Raw genomic sequence first — 18,571 nt, forward strand, 5'->3', positions numbered from 1 at the left:
GATCACTTTCCGTATATTGCGTGGCGAACCGCTACATTTGCGGCAGTGGTTACGATTAGCACGCTTTTTGCTTTCATTTATCAATAAATATTTACTCGGGATTCGTAAGTAGTTACATAGTATTCAAGTGACTAAGCTACAGTTAATTATCGTTGTAATTTTCATATTTGCCGCACCCCTGACTCTTGTTTGGCTCGCTAGATCTACTGAATGCAGGGAATGTAAGAGGTAAAACCTGGCAACCCATCTGAAATTAGCCTGGCCACGGCTTTTAGCAGCAAGCTACCTCTTCGTGTTCGTTAACACGGTCAACAAAACAACTGTGTTACATATACGTGCTCCGGGATAATGTCGGTAAGTACTACAACATAACGATACATACTACGCGCATGAATGCAACAACGTCTTATTATGTTATTGGAAGTTTGCGATTCTATTTAGATTTTTTTTTCTTAAAGATGGCGGTTAGCGTTAGTTAGCCTAGCCACCGAGCTATGTGATGTACAGATGAATGACGAACGATGTGGGTATAAGCTACTGTAGATAGCATGTTGCTTACTGGGTTACTATTTTATATTTGATTGAAGTTCCTTAATCTGGCTAACTCTTTACATTTTGATCGAAAAACATTGTAGTGATTCTAAATAAAATACACGGATGTCGCATTTCAAATTAATCGACACATACACATCAGGCAGCATTTTACTATTGTGATAGAAGATTTAAAAGAGAATGTTTTATTCAGTGGACTAAGGTAGTCGCTATGGATAGTACATTTGAAAGTGCAATTTTTAATCTATATTGAAGTGACCCATTGACTATGGTATATAGCAAATTATTCAAGGTTGTTTATTTTTCACTTGCACAACAATTACAGTATCTGAGATTGATGAGGTACATTACAACAAAGATGTTACGGCTAGGGGTAGCCAGGACGACAGATCAGCAAGGGGATGTCATCATTACCCCTAGACTTCCTAGATTTTAAATGTATTTATCAATCATCTCGATAAGAATTGGTTTAATTAATTTCACATTTGTATTAATAATACACGTATTTTCCATTAAAAAGTTATTGGTAAACCTTTCACAAGCATTTACATTTTAAACCCCATTCAGGCTGCAGTTACAGTGTAACATTTGAGTCTATTTGAAAGACCCCGGTTTTAATTTCTCATATCAATTTCTTTCAGGCAAGTGATAGTGACTCGGAAGGTTGTACGAGAAAGGATTCCCCAGTTCATCACAGAAAAAAACACAGTATGGGGTCTTCTAAATCTCACAGAAGCTCCAAACACCATCATTCACGGTCAAGGTCGCGCTCCAGGGACCGAAAACGTTCGTATTCATTAACAGGATCATACAGTGCCAAATATGCCATGGAAATTATTTTCTCAGTATATGCACTCATGTTATGTAACAGTTGAATGTGTAATGTAATTACATTAGCATGTGACATTATGATGACCGGTAACTACAAGCAAAGTCTGCACTCATGTTCTTTCAAAAGTGTAGATGCGATGTGTGCAAAGAAACAGTCAATTCACCAACAGGACGCTCCACAATCTGGTCCCCTACCTAAATATAAAATATTATACAGTCGCTTTACTCTGTGTTTGTCCAAATGTGCTCACTTGTTTTTCCTTAGTATGCTGAGAATGTAATTTTGAAATGTATATGTGTACATGTACTGCTTTCTGCTGTTTCCAGGTGACAGAAAATACAGACGGAGTCGCAGCAGGAGTACAGAGGTAATTAATAAATTCATTTCTGACTAGAAACACATATGTGATTTTGAAGTCATTAGTTGTATTCTTTGTTAGTTTTGGGCCGAGGTGAGTATGTTAGATAAGATAGGTTAAATAAGTTACGATTACTAATGTTAAGAGCAAAAGACATAGACAGAGATGGCTCACTCACCTGGAAAGGGTCATTTTTACCCTCCCTGTGTTGACTTGTCTCAAAGGAAGTTTTCATCCTTGGATGTCTGTCAATATTTGTAACCATATTAAATGGTTAAGAGTAGATTTTTTTTTTTATATTTTGTTAAATCCTGTGTGTAGATCACATGATAACATTTCTACAATAAATCATACTCAGCGTGCTTATGCACGAAGAGACTGAACAGAAGACCCTGCTGACATAGCAAAATAATATGTCTTCTACTGGGACAGGTAACTATCTGCCATTCAAACTTTTGTTTGTCTCACAATATTAGTAAAAACGTTGGAATTAACTTTTGCATCTTTTTCAGCTAGGGATGGGCAAAATAAAACCAACTAATCTGAACTGAATATGATGGTGTTTTGTCATAGCCTATGCAGTTTTGCATGGAATAAAAATTGTTTGAATCATCTGATACAAGATTTTGCATAGGAAAGTTAAATCTGCCAAAAAATAATTTATGCATTTAATTTCGGAAGTGAATTTATCAGTATTATCATAATTTTTTCACCTTAGTTAACTCTTGTGCCTTGTATGATGGTTTGGATGACTTAAATCGAGAAGCTGTAAAAAGTAAGTTGGATGCCCATCCCTACTTCCACCTTTCAGTAGGTTCAAGGTCAAAACATTAAGGTAACCATGAGTTGTTGCTGTTCAATTGAGAAACTACTTTTAGTTTTTTTCCTGGTTTGCATGCACTCTATTCAATTATTTTAGCCGTTCCAAAATGCTGGTGAAATGATTTCCTATCATTAGCTGTAAGATTAGAAAATAAAGAAATGCCTCTCAGGATAACTTTATGTGTATGATGTGAAAGTTGTTTTTCAAATGACAAGGTTTTATTATTATTATTATTTTATTACATACCTTCTCCTGTAGGCCATTGTACTAACTCTCTTTGTTGCACTATTTTCCTGAAAGAGACAACTTCTTCTTAAAACAGGCACGAAAGAGGGACTCAGAGAGGCCATCAAAATCACACAGAAAAACAGATGAGCAGCAAGAGCCAGAGAGACTTTCTGCAGAGAATGGAGAGGAGCGGTCCAGACGCAAAGATAAGAGGCCCTCTAAGGGCCGCAGCCTGTCAAGATCACACTCACGAGAGAGGTAAGTCTGCCACTTTAATCTTTTATTTCTATTAGACCTTTAGTTCTCATAACATACCACTCAGGATTTTGAAACAGTAAATATTTTAATATACATTTATCAGGGATAAAATGATGGTAGTTGAATCATGTCTGTCATCTCTTTGATTCATGTTAATGGATCTCACTGCTTTCAGGCGACATCACAGCAAAAGTAAGGACAAACGGAGATCACGATCACGCAGCCGGGACAGGAAGAAGAAGGCTAGGTCTCGCTCAGGTTCGCGGACCAAACACCGTCATCATAGCAGAAGTCGCAGTAAGAGCAGGTGGGTACGATTTGAAATTTTCGCATTTCTTCAGGATTAAGATTCTCTGAACTCTCGTTTCTAATTGTATTCTAAATGTCATTTTGAATTTGTTTGGTTGTTCCACCAGGGAGAGAAAGAAAAAGATTGAAAAAGGCCGCAGAAAGAGTCGAAGCAGGTCTGTTAATCCACCTGCCTTCCGGGGCCGAAACGCAGCTATGGATGCACAAGAGGCCCTGGCCAGAAGGCAAGGCAAAAGCTTACAGGGCATTTACAATAAATATGGTTGGTCATTCTGTTCTGGCCAATCTTAGTGGCACTTATTGCATCTACACAACTGGAGCTAAAACGCTTTTCTTTTCTTATTTTACAGACATTATCAACTTTCAGTGCTCTATTAATGCCTGCATTTAAAGAAGATAACATTGCTAGCAGCCAAGCATAGATAAGTTAGCATAAATTGAACAATACATAGGGGGAAATGTACACAACGATCAGACCCTGCAATTGATACATTAAGTAAGTTAATAAAAGTTATTGACAACTTAATTTGTCTGTAATCTGATTTCTCATCCACATTGCACTTGCCAGAGAGCATTGTCGTTCCTAAAACAAAATGACATTGGTAGGAGAACAAGAAATGTTGACAAAGTGATAGGTGGGGTGTACTGCTGTCTTAATTGCTTATTCACTGACCATGTCATTTTAACATCAACATTTTTAGTCTGGCCGGGGACCTTCGTTGCACTTTGCCCCTCTATCTCCCCTCATTTCCTTTTCAATATGTACTGTCCCCTGTTTAAATTGAGACAAACATGCTTCAAAAGAGTACTATGATTTTTGCCCATGCTGAGAAATAAAATGGTAATAATAATATTAATATATAAATAGTAATAGTTTCCAAACAGAATGAGCAACATAATCTTCACTCTATTCCTTTCCAGGCTGGAGAGAGCCAAGAAGCTACAAGAGCAGAAGGAGAAAGAAATATTGGAAAAACAGCAGCAGCAGCAACAGCAGGAGATAGTTGCAGGTGAGAAGCGCTTACTGTGCCACATTTTAAAGACTTGTTTATTTCAGTCCAAGTTCAGTTATTTATGCCGATCTGTGTATTTTGTTTCTAGTGACAGTCCCTATCGCGGCTGCTGCATCGGCGACTACTTCGACCTCTGGTATCAATGTGGCGGCCCTCTTGGCCTCTGGGACGCAGGTCACGCCTCAGATTGCTATGGCAGCCCAGATGGCAGCCCTTCAAGCAAAAACACTTGCAGAGACTGGTATTGCTGTGCCCAGCTTCTATAACCCATCCTCTGTGAACCCCATGAAGTTTGCAGATCAGGAGAAAAAAAGGAAAAAGCTATGGCAGGGAAAGAAGGAGGGGGTAAGATTGGATTCTGCTGTTATTCCTTATTTATCCAACAGTTGTAAGCATGCAGAGCTTTTCCCTTTGAAAATGTCTTAACAGTCTCACTAGAAAATGAAAATCTGATGTTCATTATTTGTTTTAAGGACAAATCCCAGACAGCTGAGTTGTGGGAGAAGCTTAACTTTGGAAACAAGGACCAAAATGTTAAATTTCGCAAACTAATGGGTATTAAAGTAAGTGTAACTTGTTTTATTTTACTTTATCAATGGACAATTGATGTATTTGTTAAATATACAGTGTAACACTGTTAACTTCTCAGTTACATTTAATTTGCTGTCCTTACAGGATGATGAGGCCGAAGCATCCCAGCCACTTAACGATGAAGGCTTGAAGACTCTTCAAAAGCAGGAGGAGATGTTTAGGAACCTTGATGTTCAGTATGAGATGGCTCGGTCTCAGACACACACCCAGAGGGGAATGGGCCTGGGCTTCACCTCCTCATTCTCCCGTGGAATGGATTCCATCTAGTGCCAAACGTTGGCTATCTTTGCCACTCATCTGCTCATATAGGACCACCAGTTCATCGCTAGCCCTCAAGCTTGCATGAGTGTTGCTCTGAATCTGTAATTTATTTATAGACAAGCATCTTGTTTATTGGAACATTGTAATGTAAATAGCCAGATGCTGAGTTTGTCTCAGTGTTTATTAATCTGTACATCTTTAAAAAAAGGATACATCAGTTTGACTGGTTGTTGCTGGTTAAAATTAGATATTTGTTTGAATAATGTGGTAGCTTTTTTTTTTTAAACTGAAATATATATTGATATGTAATTGTTTGAACATAGACTGAATACAATGTGGTTTAAGTTAACACTGTTTACATCCTTTAGTGAGAGGCATCTGAAGTAAATGTAGCAATATCAAAATCACTCGGTTTAAAATCTCCTGGTTGGGAAAAAATTGGTGAGTTCTAATGCATATTGTCTTCAGCATTGCCATGGAGAAAGATGAGTTCGAGAGCAATCACATATTTCAAATGTACATGAAATAAATTAGTTTTGTGTTTAATAGGATTTCATACATCAAGGTGTGGTATTTTTGTTGGTAATTACTTTTTGGTTCAAATAAAGTTAGTGTTGATGCTAGGGCTGGTTGGTAAGGATAAGTTAACATCAAAATATTTTTCCAATATCAATTCATATCGCACTATAACACAAAGGAAAAATCCTATGGAATCCATTTGATATGAAGTTATACAGTTTACAACAGAAAGTAACTTTCGAATCAACAAAGTGTCACTTCAATAATTAAATCATCAGATGATTCCTCTGATAGTCATCAAAATAGAATCATCACCCAGCCCAACCCTTTGCAATAAAAAGTACTGACCAAAGAAAGAAAGGACTTGCTAACATACAAAAATACAAATGTATTACTTGGCATTAGAAAGTATATTACATTTCATTGGATGGTTTTACTCTTATTTACATATAAGACTGGAGTATAGCACATGAGCCACTCCAGTTATGAGGTTGTGGTTGGCAAACTCTAGGATGAGGAGCAGGATTGGGAATTCGCTACGTCTCTTCTCCAGGGAGGAGTCCTCACTCAGGCCCATCCAGTGAAGAAGCAGTGTTTGCATGGCTTCTGGGAAGAGCTCTGTGGCTAGTTCCTCAGCCGGTGGCAAGTCACTAATTCTCTCAATGTGATGAACTTTAAAGCCTTCTACTCTCTGGCTGATGTTGCTGTTGGCCGCATGAAACTGCTGGCCAAGCCAACGTCCTACACAACTAAGCAGAGGACTTGAATACACACAGCCCCAGTCTTTGGCATTCAGCAGGGCCAACAAGGTTTCTGCCACATCTTTTTCCTCCAGATTCCCATTCATGTAACGATCAATGTTCTCCAAAAGCAGCCATATAGTCTCTAGCTTTTCGGTGTAGCTTTCAGTCCGAGAGGAAAGCTTATCATCCAAGCACTGCAGTTTGTTTCTCACTGTGGCCAAAGGTGGGGGGCTTGGCTCAGTTTTCTTGGGAAAAGAACAGTAATCATGATCTGCTGATGTATCGCTGCTATATACATCCACTGATTCCCTGTCAACCTGCCAGCGCTTAGGTTGTGACATTTCTTTCCTGGAGTCTGTACCATGAGCACTGCTGGATAGTGCCAAGTCGAGCTGCACATTGAGACTGTAACTCATTTTCAAAGGGCTGCCATTTATCTGGGATTTCCAAGCATCCTTCAAAAGGAAAGACAAATATAAATTAGCCCTTAACTTAAGAGCAGAATCACCATGCTATTTGATCCAAATACAGTTTACCAATAGAATAATATAGGACTCAGCAAGCGTGCCTAAGTTCCCACATTTCTAAGCAATCTATCTACAGTGCTGCTTGTAAGTATGTGAACCCCTTGAGCCTTTTGGAATTTTATTCAGTTTAACCATTAATCGTTCATTTATTTCAATACCAGTATTTTTTATATGAATTAACAGATGTTTGTTTATCAATTCAACATTTTTCTTTTCCGGAAATCAATTGTTAAAACAGATAAAACAAATGATTTGCCAACTTTTTGTAAAAGTGATGTTTGGGTTGGCTTTTTTTAAACTGAAAAATCGCTTTTCTTGTGCCGCATGTGGATATTTTTGAAGGAAGTCCACTTCTAGACAGATGTTCAATCACTATTAAAGCTCTCCATTTGTAGATGAAATGCCTCACGGTGGACTGATGGAGCTCAAACTTTTTTAAATCAATTTATAGCTGTCCCCCAAAAAAAATCACAACTCTCTTCCTGAGATCCTCTGAGATTTTCTTTCCTAATGGCATGTCTGGCCTGTATGGGTGCGGAGGCTTTTGGTGAGCCTAAACTGACCTGGTTGTATCTCTGTTTTATCTAGTGCCACCCAATTTCTTCCCTAAAGATCTCTCATAACACAATGTCATCACTCAATTTGGCCCACCTGATTGTGTTTACCTGCTCGATATAAGCAATGCAGCTCAGGGTTCACATACAAAAGTTGACAAATTATTTGTTTTATTTGTTTTAACAATTGATTTCCGGAAAAGAAATATTTGGAATTGATTAACACACACCTGTTATTTAATATAAAAAATGCTGGTATTAATTTTTTTTTTATTAATAATTTGTTAAACTAAAAAAAAAAAAAAATGCTCAAGGGGTTCACATACTTTCAAGCAGCACTGCATATTATAGAGTAAAGTATGTATGTGTGTGTGTCCCCTTACCCTAACCACCCAGCTGTAATGCATGAACATAATTGCCATTTTCAGGAACATGGGGCCTAATTTCGAAGAAAAAAATCTTATAAATGTGGGAACATAGGACTTACCCCCAGCAAACAGCAAATTATAGAATAATATAAATATAACAGACATATTTACATCATCATTAAGGGTTAAAACGAGGTTAAGCAAGCACATAATAATGATATATAATAACACAATCACATTAAAACAAACTCATACACGCATAATGTGAACCTTACAGTACCTGGAAGTTGTCCAGCACAACCAGCTGCTCTTGCGGACTGTACAATTCAAAGGCTACTCGAAAAAGTCCTTGGACACTGTAGAACCAAAGGCTGTTCGTTGCAGTCGGCACCTTCAACCCATGAAACCTGAATGCTGCAACGGGAAGACAACGAGTGTTAGTGCATACAGTGTAGTGTGAAAGTTTGTGAACCCCTTGAGCCTTTTGGAATTTTATTTATTTTAACCATTATTAATTCATTTTTATCAATACCAGTATTTTTTATATGAAATAACAGATGTTTGTTTATCAATTCAACATTTTTCTTTTCCAGAAATCAACTGTTAAAACAGATAAAACTAATTATTTGACGAATGTTGTATCTGCAAAAGTTTGTGAACCCTGAGCTGCATTGCTTAAATGGAGCAGGTAAACACAATCAGATGGGCCAAATTGAGTGATGAAATGGACCAATGTAGTGAGAGATCTTTAGGGAAGAAATTGGGCGGCACTAGATAAAACAGAGATCAAACCAGGTCAGTTTAGGCTCACCAAAGTGAACCCATACAGGTCAGACATGCTCAAAGGGGAAAAAATCTCAGAGGATCTCAGGAATAGAGTTTTGATGTTGCACATTTGTCTGGGGACAGCTATAAATTCATATAAAAAGTTTGAGCTCCATCGGTCCACCGTGAGGCAAATCATCTACAAATGGAGAGCTTTAAGAGTGACTTAACATCTGCCTAGAAGTGGACTTCCTTCAACAATATCCTGAAGCACCACAAGAAAAGGGATTTTTCAGGTAAAAGCCAACCCAAACATTACATCTGGAGATTTGCAGAGCATTTGCCACCACCGTTCTTCACTTGGGAGAAGGTTCTCTTTGTGGTAGGCAGAGTTGCGTTTTTGCCCAAACATGGCGGTTTTGGTTGTGACCAAACAGTTAAATTTTGGACAAATCTGTCCACAGAAAATACTTCAGGTGCTCTCTGACAAAGTTGTGACAAGCACTTTTGTTCTTTTTTGAGAGTAGAGGGGCTTCTTCAGCAACCCTCCCTTGAAAGCCATGTTGACTTATTCTTATTCTTATTGTGGAACCATGCACATCTGTCCCAGATGCTACAAGAGAGGTCTGCAAATCACTAGATGTAATGTTTGGGTTGGCTTTTAACTGAAAAATTACTTTGTTTGTGGTGCTTATGGATATTTTTGAAGGAAGTCTACTTCTAGGCAGATATTCAGTCACTCTTAAAGCTCTCCATTTGTAGATGATTTGCCTCACGGTGGACCGATGGAGCTCAAACTTTTTTTAAATTAATTTATAGCTGTCCCCAGACATATGTGCAGCATCACAACTCTATTCCTGAGATCCTCTGAGATTTTTTTTCGCTTTTAGCATGTCTGACCTGTATGGGTTCACTTTGGTGAGCCTAAACTGACCTGGTTTGATCTCTGTTTTATCTAGTGCCGCCCAATTTCTTCCCTAAAGATCTCTCACTACATTGGTCCATTTCATCACTCAATTTGGCCCATCTGATTGTGTTTACCTGCTCCATTTAAGCAATGCAGCTCAGGGTTCACAAACTTTTGCAGATACAACATTCGTCAAATAATTTGTTTAATCTGTTTTAACAGTTGATTTCTGGAAAAGAAAAATGTTGAATTGATAAACAAACATCTGTTATTTCATATAAAAAATACTGGTATTGATAAAAATGAATTAATAATGGTTAAAATAAATAAAATTCCAAAAGGCTCAAGGGGTTCACAAACTTTCACACAGCACTGTATGTGGGCACTGCACTGCTGTAAGTTATGTGAACGTTGTGGCTTCTATTTTTTCTCGTAATTTTTTTACCAGAGGAAAATTTAATTTTTGTTGCCAATCCTTTCTTGGCGAACTTGGCGTGGTGTCTGGGATGGTTCTCTGTGCGGATGTCTGTGTTGGAGAAGAGATCAGCTCCTAAATAGAGGACCACTGGACTCTGAAACAGAGAGAGATGCTATATACTATGAAGCCACAAATTAAAGCTGGGGTGGAGGATTTGGGGAGAAAATGGCAGTTGGGCTAGAGATTCGAATCCAAATACCTCAACCGCTCCACTTGTTCTCTTTAGTCCCTTCCCTATGGTCCCTCCCTGACACGCTCTACACCAACAAAGTCGTGCCAAAGTGAATGGACAGTCCCAACAGCCAATAAGAACAGAGAATCGGAGCCTCGCTCTGATTGGTCAGAGTGTCAGCTCATGTTAACTTTGACCAATCAGAAATCATATAGCCTACCCCAGCTTTAAGTGGGACATAAACACATAAAAAAAAACATTTCTTGCTCAGTTACTGTTGGTGCGAACTGTGAATGGTATTCATGTAGAAAGAAATTTAAATACTGTTTGATAGGCTAGATCTGTTTAACATCATTTTTCTATGCACAATTAAGGTAGGCTATGTATGTTCTGGTGCCACCACTTTAAAAGAGGTCCCACCTGAATGGAGATATGGTTGGTTTAAAAGGATTATGGGAAATTTAATAATAACAAAACATATCTGATAATCCTGCAGTGACAGGTTGGTAGCACCACCGCACTTACCTCGTTTGGACTCGCTGTCAGCCTGAACGATGTCACATTCACCAAGTAAATAAAGCGAATTTTCCTCGAGCCCCCATCCCACTGCGGTAAAGTTAAGTGGATAGCTGAGGCACTTGACATTGCTGGAAGCAAATTAAGCCTATCGCTTATTCGCGTAATTGTTGTCCCTTGGAGAGACTGGGGTGTTTTACTGTATACCGTAAACGAAAGTTAAGAAGTAAAAAAGGCTGCAACAAAGCAAGCTGGCTTCAGGCTGGCTCAACCGAAAATAAACAGTTCAACATGAGTATGTTAAGCCCTCAACGCTGTTTTACAGTCCACAGCAGCATCTCCATTTTATAAAAGAATACGGAATATAATGCTACAGATTTACTATTTCAGAACAGATGTGTGGCCTAATTTGTTTGTTTTTTCGTTGTGTAAATGTCCGTTGTCTGAGGAGATCCCATTTGCCTACTTTTATTGTAGGATTGATTGAACCTGTACTGTACGGCAGCGTAGCGGGTAAAGAAAATCCCACACAGGTCCTCTATCGTCATCGTTTACGTTTACACGTCACGTGACACGCAGCGGACCAATGAATACGAAGAGTAGTTGTTTTCAACCTCTGACCTCATGTCCTGTATGCGCAGCAGCAGAGCTGGGTAAAGATGGCTGAAGTGGATTTCGGGGATAGTGAGCTCTTTGAGCAGCTTGATGACTCTGCACCGCTCGTCCCGACGCACATTCGCTTCACAGATGACAATGATAAGGAAGAGCAGGAGGAGACGGGTCCGCTGCAGAGCAGACTGGATGAGAGCGACGACTATATACAGAGACTCACCGAGGACAATATCCTTGTGTCGGGTGCGCTGAGTGTATGCTAGCACTGTGGTTGTAGCACCGGCTAACGTTAGCACAGTCTGTCTGCAACCAGAACAACCTGATCATGTCTGTTCACTGCTTTATTTGTTGGCTTTCTATCAATTTCCTTAACTTTTAGATCACATAAAGGTCTGAGAAGAAAGCTGAACATCTTCACCCGACCAAGGTAAAAAATCTGACACAAGGGTAATGCGCACAACAAAGTAAATCCACTGGTCATCGCTTATTTCCCCCCCTTGATTTTACAGCGACATCTTAGTTGAAGATGTCAACTTTGACGGGCCGGTTCTTCAAATCCTTTATGCGAACAACATTATTTCAAAGTAAGGAATCTTTTAGCATCAATTAAATGGGTGTATTTATAGTAAACATGTTCACGTCTCGTTTGTTTGTCAAGTAATGGTTGTAGTGGTACAATTACTTTTTAACATTGTTAAAGTTAGTCGTAAAACATTTCACTAAAATTAACTTTATTCATGTTTTTCATTATTGATAATCAAATTAAATGCAGCTTATCAACATGAATTGCTATTGTTGCAGTTCACCTGTTTTGTTAGTGTTCTTCTTATGGTTGGATCGAAAGATACTTTATTCATTCGAGTAGGAAAATTGACTAGCATAACTAAGTCAAGCAATTCCACCTAAAACAGTAAGGTAGATGGGACGTAGTGCAACAGGCAACCACCACTGCAGCGCTGTCCAGAAATAAAAATAATGATAAATTAATAAAAAACAATTATATGTCTTCCCTTTTAGGCAGTGTCGTCAAGAAATTGAAGATTGCATCTGCAGTGTGATTTTGAAGCACCAGAAACTCGACAATGAAAAGCAACAATCTGTCTTTCAAATGAAACCTCAGGTATTTATAATTTTTTTTAAAATCATGATTAGAATCAATAGCTATAACTTTGCTACAAAATGTTTTATACTTTATGAAGAATTCAGCTCTTGCTATGGATGAGGATCCGCAGAAGACGACTTCCAGTGGTGCAAAAACATCAACAGAAGCCTTTAAAGTGAGTCTACTGTTACTGTAAGAGGTTTGCGCTATTTCTAGTCACATGTTAAAGAGAAATGTGATGTTTTGAAAAAGGTCTACATGCGATGTTGACATCATACCATATTTTCTTATTTTCTGTGATAGGTGGTTGGAAGTGTCTTGCATTTCACTACGTTCAGTCTTGATAAACTTGGGCAACCTCTGCTGAATGAAAACCCACAGCTGACAGATGGATGGGAGGTTCCAACGTATCTTTAAGATGGATAAATTGACACATTACCAACAATCTTCATTGTTTTTTTAACGTCTCGCATATGTAGAGGACTGTCTTGCCCTGGAATATTAATTTAAGAATAGAAAGCTGTCCAGATTTTGATTTATTTTTAGAATATGAGATTCATTTCTTTTAAGGCGCTGAAACAAACAAGATAATGATTTGGTTTTGCATGAACATGATACAACTTCCTGAATTGTTGCAAAGTTATCACCAAGTTTTCAACCAAGTCATTGGCACAGATGGACAGGAAATAGAAATGAAGGAAAAAAGGTATGCCTGGTGTTTTTTTTAGTTTCCATTTTCTCTTTATGACTTAATTTCTTTTGTTGCTATGTGGCGTAAAGTACTATATAATGAGTCCATCACTGATCTCTTCATTGTAGACCTAAATCCATGTGTTTCAACTGTGGTTTGGGTGGTCATCAGCTGAGAGACTGTCCCAAGGTAAGAAGAACAAGTACAATTTATTATGGTATGAGCTGTACATAAGAACAACTTTATTGACTAAATGTATACATTATTACCTTCCTAGCCTAAAGACATGGCTGCAATTAATGAGAGAAGAAAGGAGTTTAATCAGAACAGCAACCAGGGCATGCTGAGTAACCAGCGATACCATGCTGATGAAGTGGAGGAGCGGTTTGCCAAATATAAGGCTGGAGTCATGAGGCAGGATTGTTTTTTTGGACACAACAGACACAAGCATCATTTATTCACATGTAATATATATTTTAACAAAAGTAAACCTTGTTCATTGAATCGTTTACACTTTTATTATTTTAAACAGTGAGGAGCTGTTGACAGCGCTGGGCGTTGAAGGCAACACCCTCCCTCCTCTTATTTATCGCATGAGGCAGCTAGGCTACCCTCCGGGTTGGCTCAAAGAGGCAGAGATGGAAAACTCTGGCTTAATGCTGTATGATGGAAATGGTAGGTTTTTATATTGGATTAAAATCTATGTGATGGTCCCAATGATTCTTCCTTGAGCAAACTGCAAAACACAATGTATTTGAATTGTATAGAGGTTGGGTTGAATGTGTTTTTCTCTGTTTTTCTGTTCTATAGTTTCCAATGATGGCAATACAGCCGACGGTGCCAATTCGCAAAATATCTCTTATGATGTTTCTAAACTGATTGATTTCCCAGGCTTCAATGTACCTGCCCCACACAACATGAAAGATGTAAATCTAACAATTTAATCGTTTAAATGTTTAACTTGAATATATCACCAGTCATCTGAGTCCATGTCATTGAGTTATATTTATTGTCATGTTAATATTATGTATCTTCAGTTTTTCCTAAAAATATGAAAAGAAAAAAGTTTAGTATTCTGTAAAGATGTAATTTCATCAGCATTATGCTAAAAACCTCAAATTTGAATTATATATACATTATGTCACAAAATTAAGATAATGGTTTAGGCAAATACTGTAGAGTGGATACACTTTGAGCTTTATATGTTCATAAATTGGTTTGTCTGTCAGGAGGAGTCGGTATCGTAATGAAACGCACTTTCAAGTCCATATATTTCAGTTATTTTTGGGGGCACCACATCTTTACAATATTTAACCTTCTCACACTTGCTCTTTCTTTTTTTCCTGACATCCAGGAGTTCCTGCAGTATGGGTCTATGCCAATGCAGAACAATCACATGAAGCAAAACTATGCTGCCTACCTGTCCAACAACTTCCCTATGGTAAGTCCCTCTAGGGGTTGGGTTTATCCTCTTATAATGCAATACAATTCTTTCCTCATCTGCTTCCTATTTGACAGTCTTGTCCCACTTTAACCAAACTTTCTGGATAATAAATGTGAGCACTAACACCTTGAATACTATCTTCAGATCTGTACACATTCACACAGGGAGTTACTATAATGTTACATATGAATTGTTGAAGGATTATAATACCCCCATATCAGCAACCCTTCAACTATGAATTCTGCTCTCTTCAATTTTAGTGATACCTGAATATAGGGGTAAAGTATAGTTAGATGCATTAAAGCAGGGCTATTCAATAGGCGGCCCGTGGGCCGGGTCCGGCCCGCGAAGGAATATTTACTGGCCCCTGCCTTGACTACCAACCGACCCCAAAAAAAAAATATATATATATATATTTTTTTTTAGTGGTGCACAATGAATGTACTAGCACGTGCGTTGTGTGCTTTTGCATGGTCATAACTGCGCGAAAGGCCGCGATCTGCAGTAAATAAATGTGTCTCCAAGCGTTTCTCTATCAGCTGCTCTGTGTATGCAGCTTTGCGGGCGCGATTGTACCACAGTGTAAGGGGCCACTCACACTAGGGCCGCGGCCCAGTGCCCAAGCTCATTTGCATACTAAAGTCTAGAACGTTTGGCTAGTGTGACCATGCCATCCGTATTCCAGCACGGAACAGCCCCTTGGCCACGGCACACTTGGGAGAGGTGTGCCGTGGCCAAAGTACAGATGCTAATGAGATGAGACGCGCACAAGCAAGCGCACAGGCGGCGTTTTTTTCTCCACATTTATAAATGCCAACCTAAAACCTAAATATCCGTTCAATTGTACGATAAACTGAGATTTTTTCCACAGCTTTAGTTTACCACCAGACAGCCCTTCATTTTTGTATGAACTTGTCAGTCAGCCTCTCGACTCAGAGCTACTGCGAATTATTCAAGAGACACTACAAAAACACTACAAAAACGTCTGTCTGGTGGCATACTACAGCTGTGGGAGAAAAAACTGTTGAACAGATATTTAGGTTTTAGTAAGCATTTCTATGTGTGGAGAAAAACAAGTTTTTCTTATGGCCCCCTCTGCAACAATACAAGGCTGACTTCTGCTGCAGTGACGTCTCCCTCAAACTCCTTAAAATGACTGCGCTGACTGCCATCTGCACAAGGCAACTTGCTAACTATGGCTTACAACCCTCACTTTAAGGACAAATAAGAGAAATGAACATTTAGTGTATGTGATGGAAGGCTTCAGCCTGATATTTCATATTATTTTCAGTCTTTTTATCAGTTTACTGCACAAAGAGAGAATTTGTGATTGATTGTGCATTAAGAAGAGCCCTTAAATACTTTGATTGCACGTGTCACTAATCCTTGCCAACAGCCTGGTGCCACCAGCAACAAGAGACCGAATGAATCTGACTCATCTCCACAGCTCAGGAAAAAGACAAGGCCGAGTCCTAACTCGGATAGGAGCTCAGACATGGATATTGAATCAGGTAAATTTAAATCTTTGTTGTTTGCGAGATAATGTTCAAAACTGCAACAGTATCTTATTTATTAAATAAAAAATGTAATCACGATATCTCTTGTTCTTGTGAATTGATAATGTTTGAATAATATGTGAACAGCTGTGTCCTTGTTTGGTCAACGTTTCACTTTCTAATCTTTGGGTGACTTTATTCATGTTTTCCCTCCAGACCCAGGAACACCTTATCCTCATGGCCTTGGTGACTTCCAGTTCCAACCTCCACTGCCCCCTGGCTCACCTTGTTTCAGTTCACCTCCTCCTTTACCTCATGGCACTCCTCCTGCCACACCCACTCCACCACCTCTCCCTAAAGGTACACCCCCTCCCACACCCACAAACGGCTCGCCAGCTCTTCGGGGTTGTAAATGGGAAGTAGTCGATGAGACCGTGGACGGAACAGAGGATGAACTGTCATTGGAGGAACTGGAGGAGCAGCAGAGGCTCATTTGGGCAGCTCTAGAAAATGCAGACACGGCCACTAATAGTGACTGTGAGACACCTGCAATGGGAACTCCTGTACCCAGTTCATCAAGTGTGTCCACACCTGCGCATGTAGACACAGAAACGGAAGAGGAAGAAATGGACACATCAAAACCTGCAGTACCGTGTCTCCGCAGTGAAAATCCAAAGGAACCAGAGCTTCAAGAGCTTTGTACTCTGAGCCCTGCACCGATCAAAGTCGAGGATGAGAGTCCTCAGAGTCCCGAACCAGTCAAGGTCCAAGAGGACAGTCCTCAGAGTCCTGCTCCAGTCAAAGTCCAAGAGGACAGTCATCAGAGTCCTGCTCCAGTCAAAGTCAAGGTCCAAGAGGACAGTCATCAGAGTCCTGCTCCAGTCAAGGTCCAAGAGGACAGTCATCAGAGTCCGGCTCCTGTCAAATCCCATTGTGCCAGCCTGCAGAGCTCTGACCCAATCAAATACCTGGAAGACAACCCACAGAGCCCTGATCAAGATTTCTCTAATGGTGGAGCTGGAGATTGTGCTTCTCCAAAGCATGGTGAAATGGTATCAGCGGTTCCTCACCGGAGTAACTTTGCAGCTGGAATTGTTCCATTTGAAGATACACCAGAATTCACTGAAGTTGCTGAAGCTACAGGGACATATCTTAGGATCAGAGACTTGCTTAAAAGTTCCCCTCGAAGTTTGGCCAAAAAGAAGTAAAAGTGTATTATCTTGATTTAGAATTAGGATACATGGATATTTTTTAAGCAAAAACTTTTTCATTTTTCATGACCATCCCATCAAGCATGTTTTTTTTTAGATGTTTATTATTTTGTACCAAGTTGAATGTCTAAGCTGTATATACATTTGATCTGTAAAAATACAATGAGGGAAGAGTCACTAATGGATCTGCAACAGCAATGGCTTGTAGGTCTTGACCAATTCATCAGTTTTTTTTCTTGCAGTAGTGTTACTCACTGTTGATTTTATTGTAAGATGTAATTTTCATGACATTTATTAATTTTAATATCATGGTGTTTAAATGGCTTTTTTCCATTTGTGTCCCACTTAAACTCCTCCCAAAATCATAAAGTAAACATGCTTGTATTTGCTTCAGTATGTTATTTTGCCTATAGTTGTGAACCCAGTGTATAACCCAGTAGTTCCGCTTTTTATAATCAGCTCACATGGTGATTTTAGATGAACATGGCATAAAATTTAAATTACAATGTTTTGTTATTATTCAAATAACTTTATTTTGGCTGGGATATAAATCTATCACTCCCCTTTTCAACTGATCTGCCAGCAGAAAGTTACAATAAAAGGTTCACACAGAGATTTAACACAAAGAACCAATATGTTAGACTATAGTGGCTTGCTATGCACCTGAGTGTCACTGCGGCTTTTAATAAAATGTTTGCCTGAATTATCATTTTGGCAGAAAATACAAATTACTAGAGTACAAATAACTTTCCTTACACATTTGGGGGGACTTAACATTTGAGTATGACAATTGGTATTTAATATTTTACAGATGCAATTGAGAAAAATATAGTAAAATATTTGCATACAGTTTCAAAGTTAAGTTCAAATTTTAAACAGTAAATATAGTACACACAAACACTCCCATGCACACAGAATTATTGTACTAAGACTTGCAAATAACTTGCACATGCATGCATACCGAACACTCACACACACACCTACAAACAGTACATACTTGTGCAAATATGCATACCAAGACGTGTGTGTCTTGGTGCGCTGGACTCGATAATGGCAAGAGGACAGAACATTTTTATCCACGTCAAGTGCAACTGATGGTTTTAATGCAGTGTGTTTGTAATAAATCCATTACCCACTGCCTGCAGTCACAGGGTTAGGATTTTGACATGTACTTTTAAATGCTGTTTTTGTATTAAAAATTTAGACATTTTAGTCAAAATTCTGGATTTAATCTCTGAACA

General features: G+C 38.8%; 3 protein-coding genes across 5 annotated transcripts; 2 read left to right on the forward strand and 1 right to left on the reverse strand.

The window, feature by feature from the left end:
* The first annotated feature begins 48 nt into the window (after nt 1–48).
* rsrc2 (arginine/serine-rich coiled-coil 2) lies at nt 49–5,776 on the forward strand. Of its 2 annotated transcripts, none has more exons than XM_080036907.1 (11): nt 49–104; nt 202–354; nt 1,194–1,338; nt 1,711–1,751; nt 2,888–3,051; nt 3,227–3,358; nt 3,468–3,584; nt 4,282–4,370; nt 4,462–4,718; nt 4,847–4,936; nt 5,049–5,776. In XM_080036907.1, the coding sequence occupies exons 2-11, from the start codon at nt 349–351 to the stop codon at nt 5,229–5,231; spliced, it is 1,224 nt and encodes a 407-aa protein (XP_079893033.1). In that variant the 5' UTR covers nt 49–104; nt 202–348; the 3' UTR covers nt 5,232–5,776. The 2 variants fall into 2 exon arrangements, with proteins under 2 accessions (XP_079893033.1, XP_079893034.1); XM_080036908.1 differs by having other exon boundaries at nt 3,468–3,515.
* Nucleotides 5,777–5,909: 133 nt separating this feature from the next.
* On the reverse strand, nt 5,910–10,948 carry LOC307257662 (uncharacterized protein). Its single transcript, XM_080036926.1, has 4 exons — nt 10,784–10,948; nt 10,054–10,180; nt 8,217–8,350; nt 5,910–6,942 (listed from the first exon to the last, which is right to left on the reverse strand). Exons 1-4 carry the CDS (start codon nt 10,901–10,903, stop codon nt 6,184–6,186), a joined length of 1,140 nt encoding a protein of 379 aa, XP_079893052.1. The 5' UTR covers nt 10,904–10,948; the 3' UTR covers nt 5,910–6,183.
* Nucleotides 10,949–11,424: 476 nt separating this feature from the next.
* On the forward strand, nt 11,425–18,458 carry zcchc8 (zinc finger, CCHC domain containing 8; the record flags this gene model as incomplete). 2 transcript variants are annotated; one of them, XM_080039638.1, is made up of 15 exons in its annotated part: nt 11,434–11,614; nt 11,771–11,813; nt 11,896–11,970; nt 12,404–12,506; nt 12,586–12,663; nt 12,792–12,895; nt 13,129–13,194; nt 13,308–13,368; nt 13,457–13,593; nt 13,712–13,854; nt 13,990–14,105; nt 14,534–14,620; nt 16,020–16,134; nt 16,336–16,967; nt 17,007–18,458. In XM_080039638.1, 15 exons carry the CDS (start codon nt 11,434–11,436, stop codon nt 17,325–17,327), a joined length of 2,262 nt encoding a protein of 753 aa, XP_079895764.1. In that variant the 3' UTR covers nt 17,328–18,458. The 2 variants fall into 2 exon arrangements, with proteins under 2 accessions (XP_079895765.1, XP_079895764.1); XM_080039639.1 differs by having other exon boundaries at nt 11,425–11,614; nt 16,336–18,458.
* Between the last annotated feature and the right edge of the window lie 113 nt (nt 18,459–18,571).

This window comes from Ammodytes marinus (genome assembly GCF_949987685.1).
Source record: "Ammodytes marinus genome assembly, chromosome: 2".
In the NCBI taxonomy this organism is placed as follows: domain Eukaryota; kingdom Metazoa; phylum Chordata; class Actinopteri; order Uranoscopiformes; family Ammodytidae; genus Ammodytes; species Ammodytes marinus.